Source organism: Podarcis filfolensis (assembly GCF_964270895.1).
Source record: "Podarcis filfolensis genome assembly, chromosome: 6".
In the NCBI taxonomy this organism is placed as follows: domain Eukaryota; kingdom Metazoa; phylum Chordata; class Lepidosauria; order Squamata; family Lacertidae; genus Podarcis; species Podarcis filfolensis.
Window position 1 is genome coordinate 53,422,782 of NC_139609.1, and position 27,717 is coordinate 53,450,498.

General features: G+C 43.3%; 2 protein-coding genes across 3 annotated transcripts in view; both read left to right on the forward strand.

Annotated features, from left to right (window-relative positions):
- The window catches only part of MAPK14 (mitogen-activated protein kinase 14), a 32,469-nt gene extending 29,741 nt beyond the window's left edge, over positions 1-2,728 (forward strand). For both annotated transcript variants that reach the window (XM_083619347.1, XM_083619348.1), the window contains exon 12: positions 629-2,728. In XM_083619347.1, the coding sequence (XP_083475473.1) occupies positions 629-696 (68 nt within the window). In that variant the 3' untranslated portion in view covers positions 697-2,728. The remainder of the gene's footprint in view (positions 1-628) is intronic.
- Positions 2,729-8,111: 5,383 nt separating this feature from the next.
- MAPK13 (mitogen-activated protein kinase 13) lies at positions 8,112-25,740 on the forward strand. Its single transcript, XM_083617921.1, has 12 exons — positions 8,112-8,544; positions 13,063-13,192; positions 14,549-14,607; positions 15,090-15,198; positions 15,874-15,903; positions 17,719-17,766; positions 18,614-18,728; positions 19,889-19,960; positions 21,159-21,238; positions 21,904-21,982; positions 24,167-24,343; positions 25,351-25,740. Exons 1-12 carry the CDS (start codon positions 8,426-8,428, stop codon positions 25,428-25,430), a joined length of 1,098 nt encoding a protein of 365 aa, XP_083474047.1. The 5' UTR covers positions 8,112-8,425; the 3' UTR covers positions 25,431-25,740.
- Positions 25,741-27,717: the final 1,977 nt, after the last annotated feature.

The window sequence follows — 27,717 nt, forward strand, 5'->3', positions numbered from 1 at the left end:
GCAGTTCAGGAGGGGTGAAGTCTGTAACACAATGTTCTCCTCAGTTTCTGCATAGTGTTACATGAAACTGCTGCTCACAAAAGCAGTAAGTTTATCTGAATTTGCTTATTGGCCCAATCCACCTCATTGCAGATTCTAAATATCTATAATTGGAGATTCTACTGCTTCATTAGGATTTGAGGAAAAAGAGTCATCAGCATTCTGCACTTCAAATCCCCACAATAGTTTGTAGACTTGACAGAACCGGGTTAGCAGCTGCCATGTGTTCTGTCACCTTGCTCCAGCAAAGTGATGACCAAACTTTGTCCTCCAGCTGTTTTGGGACTACAGCTCCCATCATCCCTAGCTAACAGGACCAGTGGTCAGGGGTGATGGGAATTGTAGTCCCAAAAAAGCTAGAGGGCCAAGTTTGGCCATTACAGCAGTCCAGCAAGTAGATTCAGGTCTGGCCTAGAATTATGTGAATCCAGTGTGCAAATCTGGAAACAGCTAGTACCTAATTTTAGTTCAACCATCTTCGTTGACTCTGAGGATTGAATTAACTAGGAGTGATTCATTATCTTGTAGGGAAGGAACAGTTACCCACCGGCTGCACTAAAGTCAATGTCTTTCTCTTTTTCTCCACCAGGCCTAACCTATGATGAAGTAGTTAGCTTTGTGCCACCACCGCTTGATCAAGAGGAGATGGAGTCTTGAGAATCTGTTTCTCTCTCTTTGTCCCATATCACTGTGAGGGGAAGGCCTTTTTCATGGGGATTCTCCACATATCATTCAAGTGCCTCTTGCCGTGAAGATTCTCCTTGGTGGAAGGGTTTTGTGTGTAATTCTCGTGTGTGTGTGTGTGTGTGTGTGTGTGTGTGTGTGTGTGTGTGTTGAATGGGGGTGGGTGGGAGAGTATTTATACAGTAACTGTATAAATAATGCTGCATGTTCTCTTGTATTTTTGTATACAGCCTGGGACATGCTTCTGAAGACCTGTTTGTTTGCTCTTTAGCCTTTACAGTTGGTAACCAGCTTTCATCGCTTATATGGCAAGGCAGATAATTATGCAGGGAAGCTGAGATTTCAAATTCTCAGTAGCAATTCTTGCCATTAAATGGCTTTCCTATCAAGAAAAGACTTAGGATGATGGAAGCTGAACTTTTACTTGAACTGTGCCCTCTGCTTTCGAAGATAAAAGAGGGTGAGGGATGTCTTTCCATTCCATGCCATGCAGCTGCTTTACACCCATAGCCTCTTCCCAGTATTTTGTTCAGCAGGAAGGATGGGCCCATGAATGACTGGCTACCTGTTGGGAATATTTTGTCTGAACCAGTGTAAAAAAAAAAAGTGTGTGCCTTAAATGACTGAGGAGAAATTGGAATCGGGGTTAGTGTTCTCTTAACAGTGGGATTCTGAGCTTGCTGCTTCCTAGGGTGTTGTAGGCCACAGAATACCCATGTATTACTGGCTGCTTTGGCCAGGATACAAATCTACCAAAAATAGGGTGCACCCCTCATTTTTGGTATCCTCTCTCTTCCCTGCCCAACTCTGAGATGCCCAGCAGTAGCTCTGTCATGCTGCCTGTTCATTTTGTATATCTTCTTAAGACAGAGTGTTTTGCATGTTGTAGCTGTGTGTGCATGTAGGCTTCTTTGTGTTATCTGGAGGAGGCACTGGGTTGGTAATCAGCTAATAAATTACTGTATTCACTACCATGGTCAGAGCCATATACAATTGCAGAATCCATCTATTCTTGTTCAACTCATGGGTTGACATTTTGGGCACTTTTTGGATGAAAAGGGGCAAGCGAACATGCACCTTTCTTGGATCTTCCTTTTGTGGCTTTAAAAATGAGTTCATTTGTCAGTTTGTGTGTGCCTGAACACAAGATTCAGTTCACTGTATTCATATATGATAGAAATCAAGTAATGATGAGATTGCCCTATTTAGGGACTAAGTGGGGGGCATCACTTCAAGTATTTTGTGTCCATCAGGTGTTCTGGGTATCTGAGGTCCTATTTTTAAAGTATTTTCTGAAATTTATATAATGCAGGTATCATGCATGGATTGTACGTCTGTCTCTGAAAGAGTGAAGCTTTGCAGTATTTTTGTTTTTCCTAATGGATCTGGGATTTTAATGTATTTATCCCTTTTGTACAGAGAAGCCGCCAAAAAAGAAAAAAAAGAAAAAAAGATGGCATGTGGATAATAAAGCCATCAGTTCCTTCCTTTCTAGTGATCTCCCTTCAGGTCATACCCTCTGTAGAGAGACTTGGGGTCCAGAGAGCAGTGCTGCTTCATGCTTCTGGTTTGGAGGCCATCTTAAGACCAAACAAAGTCAACTCCCTCTGCTGGACCTGCAGTCTGGGTATTCAGATGGAAATGTAGATATATTCTGTAAAACATAACAGGAAGATTATTTTTATCAGTCGTTTTATGTGTAGATGCTACCGTGTGACTTTCATGCAGAAATGCTATAAAAAAGAATTTAAAAACTTAATAGGTATTTGTGTGAGTGGGAATATCTCAGAAGTTGAGAGTCTGTGTGGGAGCCCCTGTGGAGAGCACTCCCTGTCATTTAGTGTGGTGCTGTTCTACTGCCTCAACTCTGGACAGAAAGTACACACATTAAAAGATAATTTCTGCAAATTTGTATGTATCCAGGAACTTTGCTCTAACTGGTTATGCCATATAGGATTATCACACAATGCCACTCGTTTAAAATAAACCTATTTTTCAAACTTAATGGACTGGCGGTGGTGGTTGCAAATTAATGTGTGTCTGTAATTAAGGTGACTTATTCATTGAGACAATGGATATGATGCGGTAATGTCTTACAGTTAATAATAGCACTATGTGTAAAAAGCAGGGGGGAAAAATCTTAACTGGCCACTGTGTGTTAGGTGGTGGTTGTGTTGCCTTTTTAAATGCCCCCCCCCAACCCAATTACTCTCTTGAATAAAATAATCAAACTAAGCCTGTTCAGATTTGTAAACAGATACCAAAGACCAATTACTCATCATTACATTTCAATGTTACGACTGGACTCTTGAAAGTACAGACTGTAAGGGATGGTTTTTAAGGTACCCCTGGTTTGTATCCATTTGAGTTGGTCAACTCTGAAAATGACCTTCATAAACAAGTCTGAAGAAGCTGGAATTACATCTTCCATGGCCACACTGCAAGAAGCTGTGCTTGTAAAGTTATAAGTCATTCTTAATCCTTCACATTTTACTGACATGCATTCGTTGTGCTGGAACAGATTTATTTTAAATAATAAAAAGGTGGTGTATCCGATTGGTGTGAAGTAGTAGTGGAAAGAACAGATCAGAGGAAATAACATCTGCCTGCACTTTCTTGTAAACCTGGCTGAAATGTAAACTGGTGTCTGTAAAATATTCAATTAGACCAGGACAAAAGAGTGTGTTTCCTTTTGGGATAAGATGGTGGGAATCCCTTAGCTATAGAGCTGTTATTAAGCTGGAGTTGTCAGTAAGATGGTTATCTTTACCTTTTGTATAATTGTTTCTACACACTATTCTCCATCCAGGCAAGCAAGAGCATTCAGCATTCAGGGATAAATTATAGCCAGGTAAAAACACTCAAGGAGGATGCAAAACAGGGCTGATGGGTATGGCGACATAGAGTCCCTAAGGTCAGGTAGGGATGCCCTGAGGACCACATTTAGACCCAGGCTTCAGGTTCACAACCTCTGTAAGTAGTCTTTAAGCCAATTCTGTACATTAATCTCCAGAAATCTAATTGGCTATTTGCATTCCAGAATGTTGAGGATTCCTTCTAATGGTTCGTCATCCTGGAAAAAAAGTGAAAAGTAGGATGCCGCAGGGTTCAGTCCTGGGCCGATAGTTGTTTTTATAAACAACTTGGCTGAAGGAATTGAGGGGATGTTCCTCAGATTTGCAGATCCCACCAAACTGGGAGGGGTAGTTAAGGCTGCAGAAGACAGAACTGACATTCAATATGACCTTAACAGATTGGAGAACTGGCCCTAAACTAACAAAATGACTTTCAAAATAAATACAATTAGGGTGCCACAATAATTGAATTTATGTGTGTGTGTTTTAAATGAAAACATAATAACACAATTAAATAGACTGATTTCAGCAAAGATTCAGAGCCAAATGTTTGTGTCGATGTAATATTTTATTTGTTGGATTTGTTTGACAATCCCAAAAAACACTGGCTTATAGTACTGCAGTGCTAAATAAGCATCCCAACAGTGCAAGGATGCCTGCTTGCACAAAGTGACTCACCCCCCTCTCCAAATCATCCTCCCCAGGCACCCCGTAAATCTGTTATGGGGGTACCCCCAATATTACAGAGCAGATTTGGGAAGCAGGCAGTGGGACTTGAAGAGGGAAATCCTGTTCCACAAGCAGAAATCCTTGCACTAAAGAGATGCTTCCATACTGCTGTAATGGAGACAAGCCTGAGTGAAGTGCGACTACTGAACACCTAAATCTACACAATACATTGAAAGTCAATTGGAAATGTGGCTGTAATTGTGATCACCTTTTAAAATTATCCTTCAGAGCATTTACAAAGACCTCAAATATGCATACAAAAAGACAATTTGTAAAAGAGAGCCATATGTAATATGGCTAGGTCTTCAAAGTACTCCTACATTGTCTAGCAGAGCCCAGACAGAATGAGATTTGCCCATCTGCTGTGGCATAATTTGTAGATAAACATAAAGGGACCCCTGACCGTTAGGTCCAGTCGTGGACGACTCGGGTTGCAGCGCTCATCTTGCTTAACTGGCTGAGGGAGCTTCCGGGTCATGTGGCCAGCATGACTAAGCCACTTCTGGCGAACCAGAGCAGCGCACAGAAACGCAGTTTACCTTCCCACCGGAGCAGTACCTATTTATCTACTTGCACTTTGACATGCTTTCGAACTGCTAGGTTGGCAGGAGCAGGGACTGAGCAATGGGAGCTCACCTTCTGATCGGCAAGCCCTAGGCTCCGTGGTTTAGACCACAGCACCACCCGCCTCCCAATTTGTAGATACTGTAATAGCACTCTTGCAGCCTTCTAAAATGTTTGACTTACCCTGGCTAATTTGAGCACAAGGTGTCTCCCTGAGCAAAGGGATGAAAGCAGTTCACAAGCATGACAAACTTGTCCATAATCGCCATTCCCTGCATGAGCCTATTAGCCACAGATCCACATTTTTTCACTGTGATCAACCCTCTGACCGCTCATAATGCAATAATGCATTCATTTATCCAGCTAATTACAAGCGCCTGCAATCAGCATGTGATGATGTGATCAAGGGAATGGGAATGGCTCGTGGTAAGTAACTCAAGTAATTACCCAACCATAGTAGACAAGCAGGGAGGCAACAAGCCAATCAGCTGGTTAGTTGTCCGTCCAATTACGGCTATCATTTACTTGAAAAATGTGAAGTCTCCCTCCGTCTCCATCCTACCGGGGAACTCCTAGAAGGTGAAACTAGAGCTGTAATCCACTGACTGGACTATCAAGTGAGCTATAGAATTGTTCCTGGATAACTGGTGTAAATGAACTCTGTTTGCAATCATCTTTCAGATCCCTCCTGCATATTTACACATGACTGTTGGGTGAAACTAATGATTAACTTTGTAGGCAGCTGCTAGTTGTACCACAGGCAGGTGATTTGTCATCTTAGACCTACAAGTGGTTTTATTGCTAACCTATCGTCCTACTCCCCAGCCCGCCCACCGAAAGTCAGCACTTCTTCATTGTATCCGGAAATGAGATCCATAACTTACAAAGCTGCACACTGATCAGACAAAAGATATTTAAGCATATAAGAGCCCTGCTGGATCAAACCACGGATTCATCTAGGCTGTGGGTAGGCAAACTAAGGCGCAGGGGCTGGATTCAGCCCAATCACCTTCTAAATCTGGCCCGTGTATGGTCCAGGAATCAGCATGTTTTTACATGAGTAGAACGTGTCCTTTTATTTAAAATGCATCTCTGGGTTATTTGTGGGGCATAGGAATTTGTTCATTTATTTTTTTTCAAAATATAGTCCGGCCCCCCACAAGGTCTGAGGGACAGTGGACTGGCCCCCTGCTAAAAAAGGTTGCTGACCCCTGATCTAGGCCAGAGGTGGTGAATCTTTTTCAGTCTTCGAGCCATAGTCTTCAAGGAGTGCTTGCCAGTGATGGGTGTGGATAAATCCAAAAGAATGTGACTGCCCAACACACTCTAAAGTGCACACATTGCCACTCACCACGCACATGCATCTCTCTAAACACACCAGTGCTTTGTTTTCTGGTGGTACTCATTGGCACACAGTGCCAGCAACTTAAAAATTAAATAAAATCTTGGCTTCAAAATCGAGCATGTGAGGAGGGTGTGCCTTTTCTCCCATGCCCATGGTGGCAAGCCCTTTGGCATTGCCAGCTCCAGTGGCACCACTTTGCCCTCCTCCCATAGCGGCGCAGCTGTAGAAAGCTGCTGGGCTGCCACTGCACCCACCGCTGCTATTCAGCCAGCTCAGCAGGAAGCAGGTGGGCTGGGTTTGTGGAGGCAGTGGCAGCCTTGCAGGACTCTGGCTTCCTTAAAGGCCTTGCAGATGGCATTGAGGCAGAAGGCCACACCTCCTGGCAGCGAGGAGCCCAGCTCTGGGCGCTCGGAAAAAACTCGCCCCACATCCGAGCCCAGCTTGCAGCATGGCCTGTCCAGCAGCAGCTGCAGCCGGTTTGGCTGAGAAGGGTACTTCATTGTGAGTAACAGCACACACGCACACACACACACACAGAGAGAGAGAGAGAGAGAGAGAGAGAGAGAGAGAGAGAAACAAAGCACTGCATACAGGCTACATTTACATCTTAGCTACAGACCACATGCCTCTCCTATTCTCTCACAAACACACTTCTCACACACTCACCCTTCTAGACAGCAGTGGTGAACACTTGTCCAGATAATTCTCCACACCACCAGCACTTTTCATTGAGAGCTGCCATAGTGGCAGCTTTGCCATACCTTTGCCCAGAGGACAGGAAGAAAGAGAACCAATCTCTCCCAAATAGTGCATGGGCTCATGAGGAACTAGGAAGATAGCTCAGTGTTGCAGAAGCACTTGACAATGAGGATGCAGCAAGTAGCAGGTCAAAGACAGGACTGTGGCTGCTGGTACCATCAATAAAAATTCTGAACTTGGTGGGGGACAAGCTTGGTGGGGGACAAACCCAAGCTCAACCAGTGTTTAATGCAATTTAGTTTGTTTTTTAAAAAAAGAAAAAGAAAAAAAGAAATGCCCCACCAATTTGCCAAATCCTGGTGGGTCTTGAACAGCCAAGGTAAGAACACTTGGGGGCTGGATGTGGACAATGGGATGCAGGTGAGCCACCCATGATATAGATTCTGTTTCTCACAGTGATGCCTCTAGAAAGATATGATTACAATAACCCCCCACTATTGCTGCTATCCAACCATTTGAGAAGAGCATCACTTTAAAGGCAATAATTATCAGCTCACCAATGTTCGTCTTGTTTCTGAAACCTTTCATCTTAAAATGCAGGATATGGCCTTTCGGTTTTGCCTCTGAATGTTTCCAGTGAGATAGCCAACATTTTCAATAGCATTTTGTGCAAATATAGCTCTATGCTTCCTTTAAGCTTCCTCACTGATTGAAGGAAGCCATGGGATAGACAAGCCTTTTACGTGAAGCTCTTTCCCCCAGTCTGCATCAGTATTGGAACTATTTTGAACTGTTTTCATTTTTATATGTGGAACCACTTTTAATTATTATATGTGTGTGCATGATTCTGCTTTAAAAACAACAACACCAACAACAACACTTTTCTTTTCCAGTTGTATCAGTTTTAATTGTGTGTAAGTGTTCATTTTATTGTTGTAACCCACTCTGTGCTCTTATTGTGAAGGGCAGTTAAGAAATACACCCCCCCCCCATTTTATATAAATGGCAACTGGAATCAAGCAGCTGGAATTTTGACGGCTGTTCTAAGATCTGATTATTCCTTTGCATCAATAACTTTCCAGCTAAGGACAAAGTCTAATCTACACCATGCCTTCTCTAGCTCTTTCTCTCCCTTCCTTTTACCCTTTATGGAAACTGGCAATCAGGGACACGAGGGAAGTGTTTAATTGTAGCAGTAAAAACCTAATAGCCAAAAATGGTTGTTGTCTCTGCTGCTGGCTACCTTTAAGGTAGAAAAGGTGAGTCCTCTGAAAGTACCGGGAAAGAGGTGTGTCTAATTTGAAACCTGATGCCTCCTTCCTGGGCTGGTGTGTGGGCAGAGGAGGAGGGAAATGTGGCTCGTTGAGCACAACAATAGCAGCTGAGACGGAAACCCACAGGTATTCCTTTTCCTAGAGGAGCTTTCAAGGTGGGGAGATTCCGGATTTGGCTCTCAATCTCCTCTTGGGGGCCCTGAGCACTGGAGTGTTCCACTCCAGACACACAGGAGATGAGCTTCCCCAGGAGAAGAGGCTTCTACAAGCAAGAAATAAACAAGACCGTCTGGGAGCTTCCTAGGAGATATACTTCTCTCAGCCCCGTGGGCTCTGGAGCTTATGGCTCTGTCTGGTGAGTGGCTTTTTTATGGATCCCAGGGCCCTTGGCAGATGGCGGCAGGGGGTGGAGTGGGGTGGAAGCGGGAGAGAGACTGGGGTACAGGACACTGGAAGCCTGGGTTCTTGGGAGGAGTCAAGAGGAGGTCCTTCCCTCTCCTCCATTATGGAGTGAAAGCAATTTGCATTTTGGTAAAGGTGCCTTGCTTCCTTCTGGCCATAGCCTGCGTCATTCCAAGTGTCAACAGATCAGTTCTAATGAGCTAGACATGTGGGGAAGGCTGCTTAATGTTCCATTGCTTCACTTCCTGCAAGGCCCCTTGTTGTTAATATTTCAGCTGTTTGGTGCCTTGGTTCATAAAGCACCAGTGCAAACTCTGAGTTTCCACACTGGAGGAAGATGTTTCAGATTTGGCAGGTACAGACAGGCATCTAGGCTGCCAGCAGCTTTGCCAGTAGGGATGCATAGCCAATGACCAAGGCTAGTCCAAATACATTTTGCTGCCTGAGGGGAAACAGCAAATGGTGCCCACTTGCCCACCCAGCACCACTGTCAAGGTGCATAGCGCCCCTGAGCAGACACAGAACTGGCACGTTTTATTTCAGACCAGGAAGTAGACCAAATATAGTCGACCAAATGTAATCTACATCAGCCTATACAGCGACTGGTTGTTCTCCAGATACTTTGGACAGCAACACACATGCTGCCCAGTGGCTAGGAATGATGGGAGTTGTAGCCCAAAAGTGCTAGAGGGAATCCAGTTATCAAAGGCTGATCTACATTGCTAGGCCACTCACCTCGAATTTTTATATGACCAAAAATATGCCACCCATTCCAAATACCAAAGAACTGAGACGGGCCAAAACTACCAACTAAAATGGAATGGCAGGTGAAATTATTTGACTGTGTAGAATTGGCAAAGATGACAGGAAAAATTAGGAACCAGACAAACCAAAAGTTTAACAAAGAATGGGATATATACAGATTATATTTAAAAGAACATTGTTCACATATGAAATCTTTGACATGCTTTGATTAACTTCTGCAATGTCATATGCTACAAAGATTATAGATAATTTATGATAAGTTAAATGTCATACAATATGCAGTCAACAAGGAAACGAAGGACCCATACCAAGGAAGACGGAAGTCTCAACGTATGGAAGAACTTTATTTTATATGTAACATTTTATTTGATGTGTTTTGTTTTTTCTTTTGTTCTTTTTGTAGTGAGCGGATGCAATATTTAAAATCGATAAAGATTAAATTGGGGGGGGGGGAGAAACTGAATATTTGTTTCAGGGCAGTTAGATGACTTTAAAAGAGGATTAGACAAATTTATGGAGGATAAAGTCATCAGTGGCTACTAACCTTTATGGCTCTGTTCTCCCTCCACTGTCAGAGGCATCTTGCTGGCTACTGTGAGAACATCATGCAGGACAAGATGAGCCACTGGCTTGATGCAGTAGGCTCTACTTACATTCTTATGTATATGCTTATGTATGTTCATGTGTATGTATATGAATATATATATTACTAGTTTATGCATGCATTTTTTAGCTGCTGCCCTTCACCCTTTGTCATTTGAGGCAGCTGCCTCACTTTGCCTAATGGTAGGGAGCATATTAAAAACCATGCCCGACAATTAGAATGCAGGCATTTTATGATTATTTACCCCCAGAACCTCAAGCAGGACAGAACTTGCAGTCAGTAAAGAATGGTGTAAAGTCAGACTCTTTCCATGTTACTTATTTAAAAGATGGGCACATAAGATAGCCAGAGCATATAGAAAAATATAAAACAAATACAGTGGTACCTCGCGTTACGAACTTAATTCGTTCCAGGGGTCCGTCCTTAACCCGAAACCTTTCTTAACCTGAGGTGCACTTTCATGAATCGGGCCTCCCACTGCTGCTGTGCAGCTGGTGCACAATTTCCGTTCTCATCCTGGGGCAAAGTTCGCAACCTGAGGTACTGCTTCTGGGTTAGCGGAGTTTGTAACCCGAAGCATTTGTAACCCGAGGTGTTTGTAACCCGAGCTACCACTGTACATGTTTGGAAATATGCATTGTGCAGGTTAGGGAGCCAGATTTGGTGGTGGCTTCAAGGCAAGCGTACCTCCCATACCCTTGAATGGGTCCTGAGACATAAATCCTCCATTAAGTTTTTAACCCTTGTTGGATCCAGGACCCCAAGAATCACAAGGGACTCAAGACATCATGCAGGCTAACCCCCAAACTCACAACAATATTGTTGCCACCAGCAAATTGGGGAAGGGATTTTTTTTTTAAAGAGACTGAAAAGGTTTTGGCACTAAAAGGAATACAGGATGAGTCTGCTGGATCAGGCCATTCCAGTCTCAATGGCCCATGTAGCCTAGTATCCAGTTGTCACAGTGGCTGACCAGATGCCTGTAGGGAAACCACATGCAGGACCAAACACAAGAGCACTTTCTCAAAGCAGCTGGCGTCCAAAGGCACAATGGCTTTGACAGCAGAGGCAGAACATGTTTAAAATATCAGAGAAGGCTGCTGAAAGGGACAGGTTTCTTGGAGCTCAGCTGCTGATACAACTTCCTAGAGCCCAAGAATGCCTGCAAAAGACAGCCATCCTTTTATCACATATACGCATCAGGTGGAATGAATTTGTGTGTGGTATTTTTGCATTTCTGCTGTGTTGGTTAATAAGCAGGCCATAACCAAGGGTGGATTCATGGTATTTACATAACGATAGCAATTGCCACATGATAACCTAGTAATCGTGTGCTGACTTGCTCTGAGCAATGTCTGGTGCGATATTTTGCAGGCACAGGACAATTCTACAGACTGCATACACAAAAAAAGCATTGAATGTATAGACTCAGACTGCTTATAGGTGATTGTCTGTGCTGATTAAAAATTAAAAGGGAGTGATATTAAAACCTTTGTAACTCAAGTTCCAAGTCTACTTAGACATTAGGATTGCTGAGTACAAAATGGATGAGTCCCAAGTAGCATTTCTACTGTGAGGGCTGAGCAATCCAAACTGAATGAAATAGCACAACTCCCAGGCCACCTTATTCTGGAGAGGGGACCCCCCCCCCCGCCTCACTCTGGAGAACCTTTTGGGGGATGGGCTGGCAGCAGTGGTTATGGAACTGTAGCCTCAACCAAGTGACTTTACTCTAGCACTTAGCTGCAAGATTGCGAAAAGAATGACATCAGCCTTCAGTAATGGTTTATTAAATGAAGAATGAGTTTATTGCATGGGATAGAGCACGACTGGCTCATTGGCTGATTGAATCCTTCCTGCCTTTGGGGGACAATAATTAGTTGACATAGGGACGCGGGTGGTGCTGTGGGTTAAACCACCGAGCCTAGGACTTGCCGATCAGAAGGTCAGCGGTTCGAATCCCCGTGACGGGGTGAGCTCCCGTTGCTCAGTCCCTGCTCCTGCCCACCTAGCAGTTCGAAAGCACGTCAAAGTGCAAGTAGATAAATAGGTACCGCTCCAGCGGGAAGGTAAATGGCATTTCTGTGTGCTGCTCTGGTTCGCCAGAAATGGCTTTGTCATGCTGGCCACATGACCTGGAAGCTGTACGCCGGCTTCCTCGGCCAATAAAGCGAGATGAGCGCTGCAACCCCAGAGTCGGTCACTACTGGACCTAATGGTCAGGGGTCCCTTTACCTTACTAATTAGTTGGAACATTGGAACAATGGAACATTGTTGGAATATCTCTTTTTCACATACTCATTCACATATTGCTTTGTTTAAAAAACAATTTTCAGTCTTTTTCTTAAAATTGTATCCCAAGTTAATGATAATAGATGATGATTATGATAAATAAAGATACAGAATAACAATAAAAACATTAGAACCAGAGCAGAGGACATAAACACTTCAATAAAAATGCACATACAATGTGCACATGAACTTTCAGAGACAAATATGTGTTACTTTGTTATATTAAAAACAGAAAAAGTGTCCCATGGCATCTTACAGACCAGCAGATTTATTGTGGCATAAGCTTTTGAGATGCATTAAATGTTATCCTCAGCTGACAGATACAGGCACACAATAGAGATTGGGAAGAAAATTGATGTGGTTTGCATAATAATGCAAATCTACTTAAAATCCACACTTTTTGCAACAATACTCAAAGCTGAAATGCAGCTGATCTTCAAAATTCACACTTCTGCAAATTTTAGAGTGTGGTCCTCTAACCAAAGAAAGTGTACAAAAATGCATGTATTAGTGAAAATAACAAAATATGTACTAGAGAAAAAAGGTTGGCATAAAAGTTTGTGATAGTGGCAATGGCTTACAAAAATGTGTTTCTTATGAGAAATGTCCACTAAATTGCTGGTGAATTTTTGTGAGGACAAAATTTCAGACTAATGCCGAACTGAAGAAATGAACTAAACTTAAGTCTGGGAAAATGAGAAACCAGTACTGATGGATTTGCCCATCCATACTTTCAAGTAAACATGCAGAAGCTCTCATAGCACTCCAACTTCATATCCTTCTGGATTTCTCCTGCCTTATTTGCCACAGCTCAGCAATAGATAAGAAGACTGGGGAGAAAGTGGCAATCAAGAAGCTCTGCCGCCCATTCCAGTCTGAGATCTTTGCCAAGCGAGCATATCGTGAACTGACACTGCTGAAGCACATGCAGCATGAGAATGTGAGTAACTCCTTCCCTTTGCTTGCTTACACACAGTTGTCTATGTCTTTCATGCACAGCCCTGGATGGAAGATGCAATTAAATATCGGAATCTATCTCCACCCAAGTTTTGGTAGTCAAAACAAAATCTGACCAAGTATGCAGTGTCAGAATTTGCATGCCCACCAGATTTTAGCCACATTCACACCATGCATGTAAAGCAGTATCATGCTGCTTTGGACAGTCAGGGATTCCCCAAAAGAATTCTGGGAGCTGTAGTTTCTTAAGGGTGCTGAGAGTTGTTAGGAGACCCCTGTTCCCGAGCCAGAGCTACAGTTCTCAAGAGTGGTTTAACCATCAGTCCCTCTTCACTGGGAACTCTGGACAGCCACAAGTTCTTCATCCCTGTATTGAACTTTGCTGTTGTAATAACCACGTTACTAGTTGGCAAAATCTTCATGAAGACTCATAAACTGATATGCCCTCGTCCTTATAGACAATGTAGAGGATGATGGTAAAAGAGCATGAGCTGATGACAGGTGACATCTAATAAATCTCCACCCCTGAGCCCTTTTCCCCCTGCTTCTCTTCCACATGTCTGATGCACTTAATTCAAGTGGGCAAAAAAGAGGAGCATGGCCTGTGCCAGTTAAATGTAGATCTGCTTAGGATCTCTAGTACAGTCGTGCCTTGGTTGACGAACGCCTTAGCAGTCGAATGTTTTGGCTCCTGAACGCCGCAAACCCGGAAGTGAGTGTTCCGACCGTTCTTTGGGAAGCTGAACGTCCGACGGGGCTTCCGCAGCTTCTGATTGGCTGCAGGAAGTCGAATGTTTTGGAAGTCGAACGGACTTCTGGAACGGATTCCATTCGGCTTCCAAGGAACGACTGTATACCAAATGAAGAGGACACTGAAATTGCAATATTCCACTTCTGAACTGCATACAATGCAGAGATGAAAATCCGCTTTCCTTCAGAATTCACACTCTGGTGGGGGCGGGGTGCAAGTTCATACTCTGCCAATGTTTACCATTTTGGGGAACAATCAGCTATGCTAGTGATATTCTAATAATGTGAGTAACTCCTGTTTTCTCAGCTTCAGGAAAGTTTTGGCTGTTGGGCATGTTCCAATCTCTTTTGCAAGTTTTGCAGTATTAGTATTCTAGCATCTGAAAATACACATTCTTTACTATTCCTGGTGTTAGTCCCTAGATTCGGGACTTGCATGAATACTGTACAGCATATAGTATAAAATCTGGATTTCCACCCAATGCATGAACTGCCATTGAACCATGGCTTTGCTTCTGGTGGGGCACAGAACTCCTCTTCTACAGTGTGTCCTTAATAACATTAAATTCCGTGTCTCCTTTTACTGCAGGTCATTGGGTTACTTGATGTCTTCACTTCAGCTATGACCTTTGACGGATTCCAAGACTTGTAAGTTTGTACTTCCTTCCATAAAATGCTGCAAAGTTCTACTGTAGGATTTGCTTCTGGTACAGTGTGTTAGTCTGTTGCCTGGTACTACAAAAATCAGCTGAATTCAGCCTGATTCCATTCCTCCTGAAGTCAGCGACTGAATCTAAACTATTGCTTGTGTATACTCTGAAAAGAAGCCAATGTGTACTAATTTCCATAGTTTATATACAAGTTGCAGAATTCAGCTTTTTCTGGGCGCAGAATGTTATTTCTTCATTGCTGTTTTTATTTTATTTAAAAGCATATAAAAACCACTTAATGTTTTAAAAATATTAAAGTAGTATTAAAATTAGAATATGTGGCACTCCTGTCTTTCTCACTGTGATCAATGTTGCCATTTCTGATCCTGAAATAGAGGATAGTTCTCAGAAATGCAGGGTCTTAGTATGTCAGTGACTGTCTTACTTTGAGATTCAGGGAATTGTTTTACTGTCTTCTAGCTACCTGGTGATGCCATACATGCGGACAGATTTACAAAAGATAATGGGACATCAGTTCAGTGAAGAGAAGATTCAGTATCTAATCTACCAGGTGTTGAAAGGGTTGAAGGTAAGGGTTTGGAAAAAACCTCAGAGTAGGAATTTGATCCTGCTGAATTTTCCTTCATGTCTCTCTTCTGGCCTAAAAAGTAGATTCTGATATACTGGGCAAACTAGCTTGCAAGTTCCTACATTTATAAAATGAATGCCTTTACAAGTCTGCTCATTATAAGAGTTCATAACCTTTCAGTCTCCCCATGTTGTAGCTGATAACTTAGCAAGTGGAAAAAGGTACAAGGGTTATTGTTTTTTAGGACATAAAGGTTGGTAGTATGTGTGATTATAAGAGGCTTAGTGGAAGTCTAGTATATAGCAGCTGAGTTTCTTAGCTCACCTTTTTAGTTTGGTAGAAACTATGCAGACTGCTTTGATTTTTCTCAGAGCCACTGGGGGCAACTTAATTCCCATCCAAATTGTAAGTCAGTGATGGACAATTTGTGGCCCTCTAAATGTTGCTGGACTACAACTCCCATCATTCCAGACTCTGATCATTGGTCATGCTGGTTAAGGCTGATGTCCAAGTAACCTATGGTTGGTTGGCCAACACTGTTATAAGATGACAGCAAGGGACATTTTCCATTACAGAAGATCCTGGCAGATGATTGACTGTTGGGGGTTGGGTGGGAAAATACTTGTTCACAAATGACCAAACAGATGTTTGTGTGTTTCTCTTTTTTAATTGCAGTATATTCATTCCGCTGGAATCATTCACAGGGTATGTGTCCCTTAACTTTCTTTAAAGCTGTTTCTCTTACAGCTTACAGTGCATTCTCCTGCACATGATACCTTTTCTGCCCTCAACCTTTTCAAATTCTCTTTTGATGTCCCTATTCGTATGCCAAAGACTACCAAATGATACCTAATGATATCTGCCTGCCTCTACCAGGGACATTATCCTCTGTCTCTTAGCTATGTAGAGAAGACAGTTGCTGGTTCCGCCCCAGCAGTGCGTTGCAATAAACCCAGAGCCAATACCATCATCCAGCCCGGCCACATTTGAGCTGCCACTATTCTGCCTTAGGGTGGCCTAAGGGATTGCTTCACTCCAACTGCAACTGCACTCCTCAGATGGGGCACTACTAAGTGTACCACATGCCTCAGAGCTGATCTTTGCTTGTACTAGAAATTGGGCTTTTAGTGTTGCAGCTCCAGTTCACTGGAATCAGTTGCCAGCCCAGATTAGACAGGCACTTCACTTCGTGACATTTAGGCACCTGCTGAGGTCACTGTTGTTTAAGGAGGCTTTCCCTGAGGTGTGACCCAGTCATTTATGGAATATTAATTGCACATCTGTCGGAATGATTTTATTGTTTTGCTTTGATGGCTTCAGGCTGTGAAGTGCTCAGCACATTTGTAAAATAAATAAAAGAGAAGGCCAGGTTCCTCCACCTTTATAAGAGTTGTGGAGAAGAGGAAACCTCAGTAGGCGTGGCTTGTTGTTTAAGCTCCTCCCACTGTGCCGCCTGAAGCAGGTTGCTCACTTCGCCCTGCTGTGTTGCAGGGTGGCATTTTTCTGCCACTTAGCTGCACTTTCTTCAGCTCTTACCTCACATACTCCAAGGGCAAGTCCTGGACACAGAGCTGTGAGGGCCTCTAGTTCCTCCCTCGAAAAATATTTCAGAAACTGCCTGAGGAAAATGCATTGCACATCACCTGAAAATACATCACTACGCAGAGCCTCTTCCACACCCTCACGCCAGCTTTCAACACAGAACGTTTTTGAAGACAACATCCCAAAATGCAGAGAAAAAGCAGGTCTAAATTAGAGGGAGGGAGAGCCTTCTGTCACATTAAACAAGGCTAGATACCTGTCTAGTTTTAAGTGTAGAACATAATCTTTTACCTCCCCCAAACCACAAAAGTACCTATGTGTCCCACATCTGGGGAGCATTTACTGAGAACATTAATAAGAGAGTGTAGGGACAGGTTTTTCATCCTTGAAAAAAAACGAGACAGATTTTTTGTTATTAAATTTAATACAGTGGTACCTCGGGTTACAGACGCTTCAGGTTACAGACTCTGCTAACCCAGAAATAGTACCTCAGGTTAAGAACTTTGCTTCAGGATGAGAACAGAAATTGTGCAGCGGTGGCGCAGTGACAGTGGGAGGCCCCATTAGCTAAAGTGGTGTCTCAGGTTGAGAACAGTTTCAGGTTAAGAACAGACCTCCAGAATGAATTAAGTTCTTAACCCGAGGTACCACTGTATATATTTTCAAGGGTTAAACAGTTTTTTACAGCACAATCCTTTCCATGTTTACTCAGAGCAGAGTGGGACTAACTTCTAGGTCAGTGCATACAGGCTTGCAGCCTAATTCATTGATTTTTATTTAAAGACAAGGGATGCCACCAACATGCCTGGAAACTCTGCCTGAGCCCAAAAATCAAGAGTCATGCCAATGGGGACACCCACAGGTGGCATGGATTGGGGGAAGGTGTTGCAAATCTGCATGTGCCAAGCTGGGGTGTGTGTATGTGTGTGTGTCACATTGACTTGCAGGCTTATTTCCTGGCCTTTCTGTGTTTTGCAGGATCTGAAGCCTGGTAACTTGGCAGTCAATGAAGACTGTGAACTAAAGGTAGGAATACTTTTCAAAAGTAAGAGGCATGTAGCATGTAAGATTGATTTGATGGCGCTTTTTCTGAATCAGCAACCACATCAGATGTGTGGTTAGTTGGAAGTACATCTGACTGATTTCAGTGGAACTTACCCCAAAGATTACATACAATTGCATATTATATAGAGACCCAATTTTGAATATTTGTTTATGTATGCTGCTGAATTTGAAGCAAGAGGTTCAGAGTGCAAATCCAGGGATATTCTGATGTAGTTTCATTTATATTCAATCTTTATTGGTTTATAACCAACCTAGATATACAAAGAAAACTTAGAAAAAGAAAAAGAAAGAAAAACATAGCACATCACTTACAAATAAAATAATAAAGAAGAAAATAGTACAGTACATCGCAAATACACAAAAATATTTCAGCCCCCAGTTTTAGAGTTGCACAATGGCACCTAAAATTATTCTCCATCATCGGTACGCTCTTTCACTGACAGATGGCTTTGGGATGTAACAGGGACTTACCATGGTCTATGCCCCGGATTCATATCATCTAGGTTTGAAAACCATTTGGAATATAGATATCAGCAAGATTCTACAGAAATGTATTTGATCTGGTTTTATGCTGCCAGCTTAAAAAAGAAATCCTGTTAGTTCTTATGTGTGATGGAGAAGATGTTTGTTATCAATAGGAATACATTGCTTCTAGTGCAGACTTTGTGTCCAAGTGATATTGCAGAGTGTTCTGGTGATGCAGAACAGTCCTAGAAAAGAAGAAGTCTTCCCTTTCCTGAAGGGTGGCGAGTCTGTTCTGTGGTTCCTTCATTATATCTCACCATTTGTGTGTGTGTGTGTGCTGTAGATATTGGACTTTGGCTTGGCAAGGCATACAGACTCTGAGATGACAGGCTATGTTGTGACCCGCTGGTACAGAGCCCCAGAAGTGATCCTGAACTGGATGCATTACAATCAGACTGGTGGGTGAAATAATTTCCTTGCTCGGCTGCTGGGGGAACTTTTCTCATTAGAATGTGGGTATCCTTAGCCGGCTTTTCATGCTCTTAAGATTTCAGAAATAATAATGCCACCTGATAAACAAGTACAATATATTTCCCTTATACCTCCTTGCAGTGCTTTTTTTCCTAAAAAAATGTTTAGGGGGTACTTTCATTTTGACTCAAGAAAATCACCATTTTATAGTTCAAATCAGGAAAAATAAATACAGGAAATGGACAAAAGGCCACCATCAGGGGTAGCAATGGAACTAATGACTTACTGTGCTAGAAAAGAAACTATTTTTTAATTTTTTTAAGTTTCTTCTCCCGTTATATTCACAAAATGTTTAGGGGTATGCGTACCCCCATGTACCCCGTGGAAAAAAGCACTGCCTCCTCTGGTTCAAAGATGCATCTGTTTAAAATTTGTACAAACCTGATAGCGCAACCCTATATTACATTGTGAACTGCCCTGAGACCTGCGGGCATAGGGCAGTATACAAATTTAATAAATAAAATAATAAATAATACTGTACATGTTTACTTAGAAGTCAGCCCCACTCTGTCCAATGGTGCATATTCCTGAATAAATGTGCATAGGATTGCAGCTTGAACTGATTTTCTCCCCTTATATAGCCCATGAGCTAGTGTTCTGGACCTGGAAGAGGGCAGAACAAGAGCGGAACAGGCCATAAAAAGGCCATAATGGGGAGAGGCAGGTTTAGGTGCGCTCCACAGATGCACGCAGAGGCCAGGAATGAAACCCGTGCACAACTCAGGGCTTGACTGTGTGCCGCTATGCACTGTATTCTCAGAGAAGCTAACAAGAGTGAAGAGCTTCTTAGCCTGAGTTATGGCACATAAGCGCAGGTGTTTCTGATGCAGCTGCTTCCGCTGCTATCCCTATTAGTAAACGCTTGTGTTGCATTAATGTGCACTAGTCATTGTCTGCAATCGTCCCTGCACACACTCCACTTCAGGAGAGAGGAAGTGAAAATATTCAGCAAGACCCCAGAGGAGGAATAGGACATACAAAACATTGTCACAGGGAATTATTTATTTATTTATTTTAAACCCTTGTTTAAAATAAGGGTTTTATGAGCCATTCAGTCTTCTCCTCCTGTGTTTCTTCTCCTCAACAGTGGACATCTGGTCTGTTGGCTGTATCATGGCAGAAATGTTGACTGGGAAAACTCTGTTTAAGGGTAAAGACTGTATCCTTCTCTATGACCTGTAGGGGTGTGTTAAATGCGTCCGTTGAGGGTGTGATGGAGACTGATACTCTCGGTGTATGGACTAAAAATAGAAATAATGGGAAATAGGAATCCTTGTGGCAGGAGGTACAGGCAACTCCCCATTTACGTGAAATCTATTTGAGCACAACCATGCACACACAAGGTGCCAGGACCCTGGAAGTGGGACCTGGAAATGGGGAGCACCCTGGAGAGTTCTCCTGGCCTGCGAGGAGACCTGTTGCAGAGTCTGAAAAGGACATCCTCCTTGGCCTCCAGGGAAGGTCTCATGATCCAGAGGTGTCGAGGGGCTTTGCTGAGGCTGCTCAGCCTTCCCACCTAACAGCTGATATGCAGGGTAGCGCAGCCACCACTGCTGCTTCCCCGCACCTGAGCAGCCTCAACAAAGCCCCGCTGCCCCTCCGGCTCATGAGGTGACCCCTCCCAGAGCGCGAACAGAATGTCCTCTTCAGGCTCTGGGGAGGGTCTCCACACAATCCGGAGGCTTGGTGGGGCTGCTCAGCTGATACGCAGGAAAGCTTCCCCGCATGTCAGCTGAACATGCCCCACTGCCCCTCCAGCTCCTCTGAATCCCACCGCTGGAGGAAGCTGATTATGGGGGATGGGAGATGGAGCCTTCTTGGTGGTGGCACTACATTAGTGGAATTCCCTCCCTTAGGGAGGCAAGCAGCACAATTCTGTTCATGTCCACTCATTTCTGAGTAGTCTCATTGAGTTCAGTCGGGCTTACAATGCATATAGCATTGTAACCAAAGTTGTGTGCTATTACTGTTATTGTTGGTGTCACTGTAAGCCCCCCAAAGTAGCCATTGTACAAAAGAGAATATAAAAATGCATAATAATGCGGGGGGCGGGGGGGGCAGGGGGGGCGGAATGGGGTATTTCAGATATAAGTTGAGGCTTTGAAACTCAACATATTACCCAAAGGTTGTAGACTGTAGCCACCGTTATCACTATGAATCAGTAAACGGGAAAGTCTCACCATCTCTTAGTCTAGCAAGGATAAAATCAGGGTGGTGGAGGCAAACCTCTATGGAGAAAGAACAAAATAGAAATGCATTAATAAATAGATATATAAATGTAACTTGTGCAGGTGCTTTGACACTTACGTTCCAAAGTTTGAGCCTTTGTTTTAATAAGCCTTAACTTAGCCTGCCAGATTTAGATCAGCTGACTCAGATCTTGAAAGTGACAGGAAGCCCCGGAGAAGAATTTGTGCAAAAGCTGGAAGACAAAGCGGTAAGAAAATTGCATCAGACGCTTCTCTCACTTTTGTGCTTGGCCTCGCCCACTATTGGCATACGGTCCTCAGAATGTGGGGCTTGCTCTGTTCGCCCCCATGTGGACTGGATTTTGTGCTCTCAGGAGTTGCAAAGGAAGTTACAGGAGACACATGCAAAGACGAAAATGCTGTATTGGAAGATCTCTACACCTGTTTGGGATGCAGTGAAACAAAGATTGGCAACCAGACCTCCTTGAGCTAATCATTTGCTGTGTGACTTAGAACACATTGTATTTCTGTACTTAAGTTTACCTAAGAGTGCAGCCCTTTGCATCTTTCTTCAGAGTCTCACTACGTACAGTGTGGCTTACTCCCTCGTAAGCATGTTTAGAACTGCACCAAATTACTTGCTTGAAGAAGGGAAAGATAAACAGGCAATTATTGCATAAAGGGAGCTGCTGGAATTAAGAGCAAAATAGAGGAGGCGTTAATAACTGGTAGAATTATTACTGTGTCCTATTTACAGACATGTTGGCCATTGTAAACTACTGCTCAAGTTAAAAGCTGACTGCATGTGTGAGTCTTTGGTTCCCCAACAGTATATAAACTATTTAATATTGCTCCTTACACTTTCCGGTTGTGGGGCATTTGTATGCCTGTCTGAAAGTCTTGTTTCTTTCAGGCAAAAAGCTACATCCAGTCGCTTCCCAAGATCCCTAAAATGGATTTATCTCTCCTTTTCCCCAAAGCTAATCCTTTGGGTAAGTAGACACATTTTCCCTGACTCCACAGAACCTGCATTTAATACTTCACTTTTAGTAAGCCTGGCCAAGCAAACATTTTTTTACAATAGAGGCAATGCAACTCTGCCGTGTCTTCCAGAGAGCTGGAGTAATCATCATTTTCTGTAGTGTTTTGATAATGATGACAAATGAAGGGGAAAAAATCCCTTAAAATAGGGTGCTCGGATGCCAAGGACGACAGGGCTCTGGCAATTTCAAAAGTTGTGTTGGATGGGGAAGTTCAGCAGTCTGACCATGTCATGCAAGCTACACCTTAAAGATGCAAGTTAGCGATTGTTCCAAATTGCTCTGTGCGACAAAGAAATCTTATTGTATTTCTGTCATGATTTGGGGGGCAGGATTCTACTAACAGGCCCTGCCAGCACAAGGACTTTCACTAGTGCTGCAGGGCTTCCCCCCCTCACCTACTCACTGCCATTGACTATGGAGTGACATCATGAGAACCTCTGGAACCAGAGGCGGAGCTAGCTGCTCTGGCATGCACACCCTGTGCACCCGTGGGGGCAGGGCAAGCGTCCCAGGCGGGTGCAGCGAGTGGAGTGTGTCATGGGGGGCAGCGTGGTGATGTCACTCCCTCTTAGGGATGGCACCCAGGACGGGCCGCACCCACCACACACCCCTTCCTCTGCCACTGCATGGAACAGCACCTGGGGGAGAAGAGGGCAGGTCGTTCCATCAGGCAACCTGAAATGCTTGCACCATCAAAGCAGTCTGCTTAGCACCACATTGAAGTCTTCCCATAATATCAAGACAAGGAAATATTTCTGTACGTAGCTGTGAACTGAAGCTTTTGAACTCTGGAAGAGATGTGTGTGAATCGTCCTTGTTGAATTCCCTCCACTCCTTCTATGTAGGTTGCAGATGAGAAGAAGCACTGTGCTTCCAAAACGGGCTGAGAAGTAAAACTGAGAAGGAAACTGTCTTGACAGATTGGTTAACATCTGGGTTTCCTGCCTTCCTGTTTTCTAAGCCTAGTTTAGCTGTCTTTTTCTGTGTGCAGTTTACCTCTTTTCTGCACAATTTGAGATGAGGCTGAAAGGGAATTTAAAATGTGAAATAACCCCCTGCTGTAACGTTTTGATTATTTACCTTAACTCTCCCCATCCCCATCCCATTATGCAACACTCCCCATATATGTGATCACATGGAGAAACATCACACATGATCCAGTGGATCACAGATATAGTCAGCAGAAGAGATGGGGGACAAATTTATTCTGTTTGCGCTTAGAGACAAACCTACTTAATCCTCACTTTCCAAAACAATACAGTAACTGAAACACAGCAATTTGTCAATACTCACACTTCTCCAAATTTTGAGCGACCGTGGACCAGTCACTGCCTCTCAGCCTCACAGTGTTGGAGATAAATAAAGCATCCTACTTCACCTAAATTAAATATGGAGTAAAATGCAAGCATGATTTTTTGGGCGTTGGGGTGGGGTTGTTTGAGCCAAAGTACTTGGTGATGCTGTAAATCTCAGAATGGTTTTGGGGCGGGACTGATGTAGTTTCATCACTGAAACTAAGTATGCCTGGGACTGTGCAATACTTTGAAGAAGAGAAGACTGAGAGCAGATACGATAGGCAAGTTGTGATATCTGAAGGGCTGTCACGTAGAAATGGGAGCAAGCTTGTTTTTTCTACTCTGGGGTAGGACCTGAACCAAGGGGTTCAAATTACAAGAAATCAGATTCTGAATGTTAAGAGTTGTACAACAGTGGAACAGAAGGTGGTGGACTTCCCTTCATTGGAAGCTTTTAAACAGAGGTTGGGTGTCCCTCAGCCAGGGATTCTTTAGCTGTGATTCCTGTGTTATAGGGGGTTGGACTCCTGGGGTCCTTTCCTACTCTACAATTCTATGAATCTATGGATGGGCTACCTCTTTTGGAATATGCATTTTCTCTCCTTTCAGTGATGTATGTGACCACCATCTTCTGTGCTACTTCAGTGGGGGGTGAGATTCAATATAATAATGAAAACCATTTTTGGCTCTGTCTGATGAGCTGATGCAGTCAGCCATGGGAAAGTGCCTCAGAGACCAAGCATCCCTTTTGGTTTTCAGCACATTACTCTCGGGCTCATCCTAGTCTTAAACATTATTGCCCTAATTTACCTAGCCCCGTTTCCCTCCTTTCTTGCAGCAGTGGACTTGCTTGACAAAATGTTGCAGCTGGATGTGGGAAAGCGTCTGACGGCCACCCAAGCTCTGGCTCACGCTTACTTTGACCCATACAGAGACATCGAGGAAGAGACAGAGGCGCAGCACTCCTATGATGACTCCACAGAGGGCGAAAAGCTTTCGATCAATGAATGGAGAAGTAAGTTCAGCTCGATAGCTTTGCAACAATGAGTGCAAGAAGTCTCTTGGGGAAAGGTAGGCACCTTCTCCACCCTCACATGCTATTTGGAGACATCCAGCTGCCATGGGAGTCCAGCAAGCCAGACTCTCCCTCATTTATTTCACGTCCGCCTTTCAATGGGCCTCTGACTCCTTAAACAAGAGGAACCTCAAAAGTTTCTGCTTAGCTTCAGACCCACGCTACAATGACAGCCAACTGCATCTCCTCATCACTGTGAGGCAGAATTCATCTCATCCACCCTTTCATCCTTCTTCGCCTAAGGCTGTAGTATGAGGAATCAGCTTGGAATGAAGGAGAGTGGTCCTTGGGCTGTTGTGTCCAAAGGACGCAGTCAAAATCCAAGTTCCAAATTAGAAAGGGAAGACAGAAAGAAAAGGCAAGCAGCAGGAAATAAACAGCCTAGCCAGACCAAAGAATATCAAAAAGGCATTACATGCCATAAACAGCATGGGTCTCTCATATACATCAGACAATAGTTTTCTACAGCATCCTATTGAACTCATTATTTGAGCCAGGGCATGGGGGGTGCTGGCCATGGGGAGCTGGATATGCCTGTTTGGCATCTTGTGGCACAGTGTGTTCAGCGTGTAGGTCAGAAAACCGGAAAATGTCCAACAGGATTGTAGCATTAATGAATTTGCTATGCCAAACATGCCTGACTCCATTCACCTATGCTTTTATGCCTTTTATCATCTTTGCAGCTCTTTTCACAACACTCAAATGGATTTTCCCCCTGTTCTAAAGCAGAATTTTGAAATGCATCATTCCACATGTTCTCAGGCCTCAAGATTTATGAAAATGCCCCATTATAGAGTCTTGTATACATCTGAGTTCCTTTTATAGTCACCTTTCCCTGAGAATCACAGTGTTTTATGTTGTAAAGTAGTGCACTAAGTAACCATTAAAACGTTTGGTGTACATAGCTTGATCACAAATGCAAACATGTCTTTTGCTTCTCTTTCAAGGGCATATTTACAATGATATACTGTCATTCAGTCCAATCGCACGGAAGGACTCCAAGAGGAGAAGCGGTATGACATTGTAAGCTCTGTCCTATCTGATGCTGAGACACCTTTCCTATGAGAAAATGTACATCAATATTTTGACCCCAATAAAGAACAAATGTTAATCAGCATGGAAAAGCCTGTGTACGTAGAACACAAGGACAATGAGTGTATAAGGGGAGTTCCAGCTTAGCCGGAAGGCCAAAACTGCACCAGGAACATCTTTCAGTGCCAAAAATTAATATGCTTCTCATGCTCTTTGTGATAAATTGTGAGTTGCACATTTCTTTCTTTTCTTATGCATTCTGTAACTGGTTCTTCACTTGATTAAAAAGGCACCTGTGCATTCCATTATTCTTTTTCATTACACCTTCTGGAGTCTTCTCAACTCCCCGTTGGAAACTCTGCAGCTTCCAGCAAAACTGACAAGGGGTGGTATTCAGTGCTAGTCGTACTCAGAATAGACCACTGAAGTTAATGGACACAGATAACTCAGGTTCATTGATTTCAATGGGTCTACTCTGAGTATGACTTAGTAGAAACCAACTCAATGTTTCTAGAAATAAAATAAGGTTTATGTAAGATAGTGACAATTTTTTTCTACTACTTTGAGGGCACCACAAGGAATACGGGTGAAATATTTTGGAGCTGGAAGTGATTTCTGATTTAGGACACCTCAATTCTCATTTGCCTGATATGAGGCCACATTATTAAACACAATGTGTTAACTTTTTAAAGTGCTAACATAACATAGAAATAACGTTGTAAGTGTTAACTACATTATGACCATTCTGAAGTAGGGGAGGGCGTAGGTCAGTGGCAGAGCATCTCTTTTGTATGCAGAAAGTCCCAGGTTTAATACTTGACATCTCGAGCATCTAGCAATTAGTATCCCAGTCTTTCCACTGCATTTCTGTTTCCTCCTCCTTCTGGGGGTGGGGTGGATTTATTGTGTAAGAGCCCAAATTCACTTCAATTGTGCAATTTTCTGGCATGTGGCGAAATCCCACCTGCAGAAAAGCAAGCCTGGAAGTGCCCTGAGTCTCTTAGATTTTTCCATGCACGCTGGATTCCGATTGCCGCCCGTTCATGGGAACTAAGAGAGGTGCAAACTCTAGGGAAAAATTCCCTTCTTTGCCAGACAGGACAAAAACATAGGGTATTCAGGAAAGAAAAACAAACCAGTATTGGTTTGCTTTGTGAATCATGGACAAAGGTAACCTGTGGCAGAGAATTCTGGAGAATTTAACCTGTGGGGAATTCTGGGGAAAAGAGCATTACGGAAACCCAGAAAAAAAGGGGGGATTGTAATCTCTTTCATTCCAGACCCATCATAACCAGTACACAATCTTTTGTCAGAACTTAGCTACTTCCCTCTTCCCTTGACTAACTTGATGCAATGTGAGAAACTGAGCTTAAACAGATACTTTTAAAGGGGTGGATGGAAATGACCACAGCCACCTACCATAACAGATCATCAGTGACTTCCAAAACAGAACAGGCTTGCCTCACAATTCCTCTACCCTGAGAATGGCCCCCTGACACACAGGCATTGAACTGCAACCAATCACTAGGCATGGCTTCCCAGCTCCTCTACCTCCGGAATGGCCCCTGGACTTAGGGATTGAATTGCAACAACATTCAAGTTGCTGCACTGGCTAAGTGACCCTTAGAATACCACACAATAAAACAAAATAAAATGTGCTAGCATTTCTGTGCCAGGATGGGCTTTGGTCAGCACTGAAATATTAGGAATGGCCACACTGTGCTGGTGCTACACACACTGGCAGCAGAGCATCAGTCAGATCGAGCACTTACTGTACGAATTCCATTCTTATCTACTGTTCAGAAGACCCCATCATAAGGAATGGAAATATGCGACTTTCCGAAAGCCAAATTGATGTGGCAATAAAAGGAGGCATCTCATTTGCAAGCAGGAGTGTTTGTTTTGAAAATGTCATCTGTTTCCTGTCAGTATCTGATTGAGTCATTTTATCTGCTTATTCCACATAGCTTTTGCCTGCAATGCCACCGTTGCTTTTAGCGCTCCAAAAATCATTTTGATGTGCATTTCCCTCTTCCATTGTTCAATATACTGTTATTGCCAATCCTAGTTTCATGCTGCAAGTTGTGGTACCTTTTCACTCATTTATATAGGCATGCTGTTAAACCAGCACTTATTCCCATTTGCTGTCCATCAGCAAAGCCCTGCTGTCAGTGAAAATTAAATGCTATAACAGCAATGAATTGTTGGATGATTAATATGAAGAGTTGGGTACCCTATATTACTTTACTGCTGGCTAGCTCAGATGACTATTCAGGAGCCTA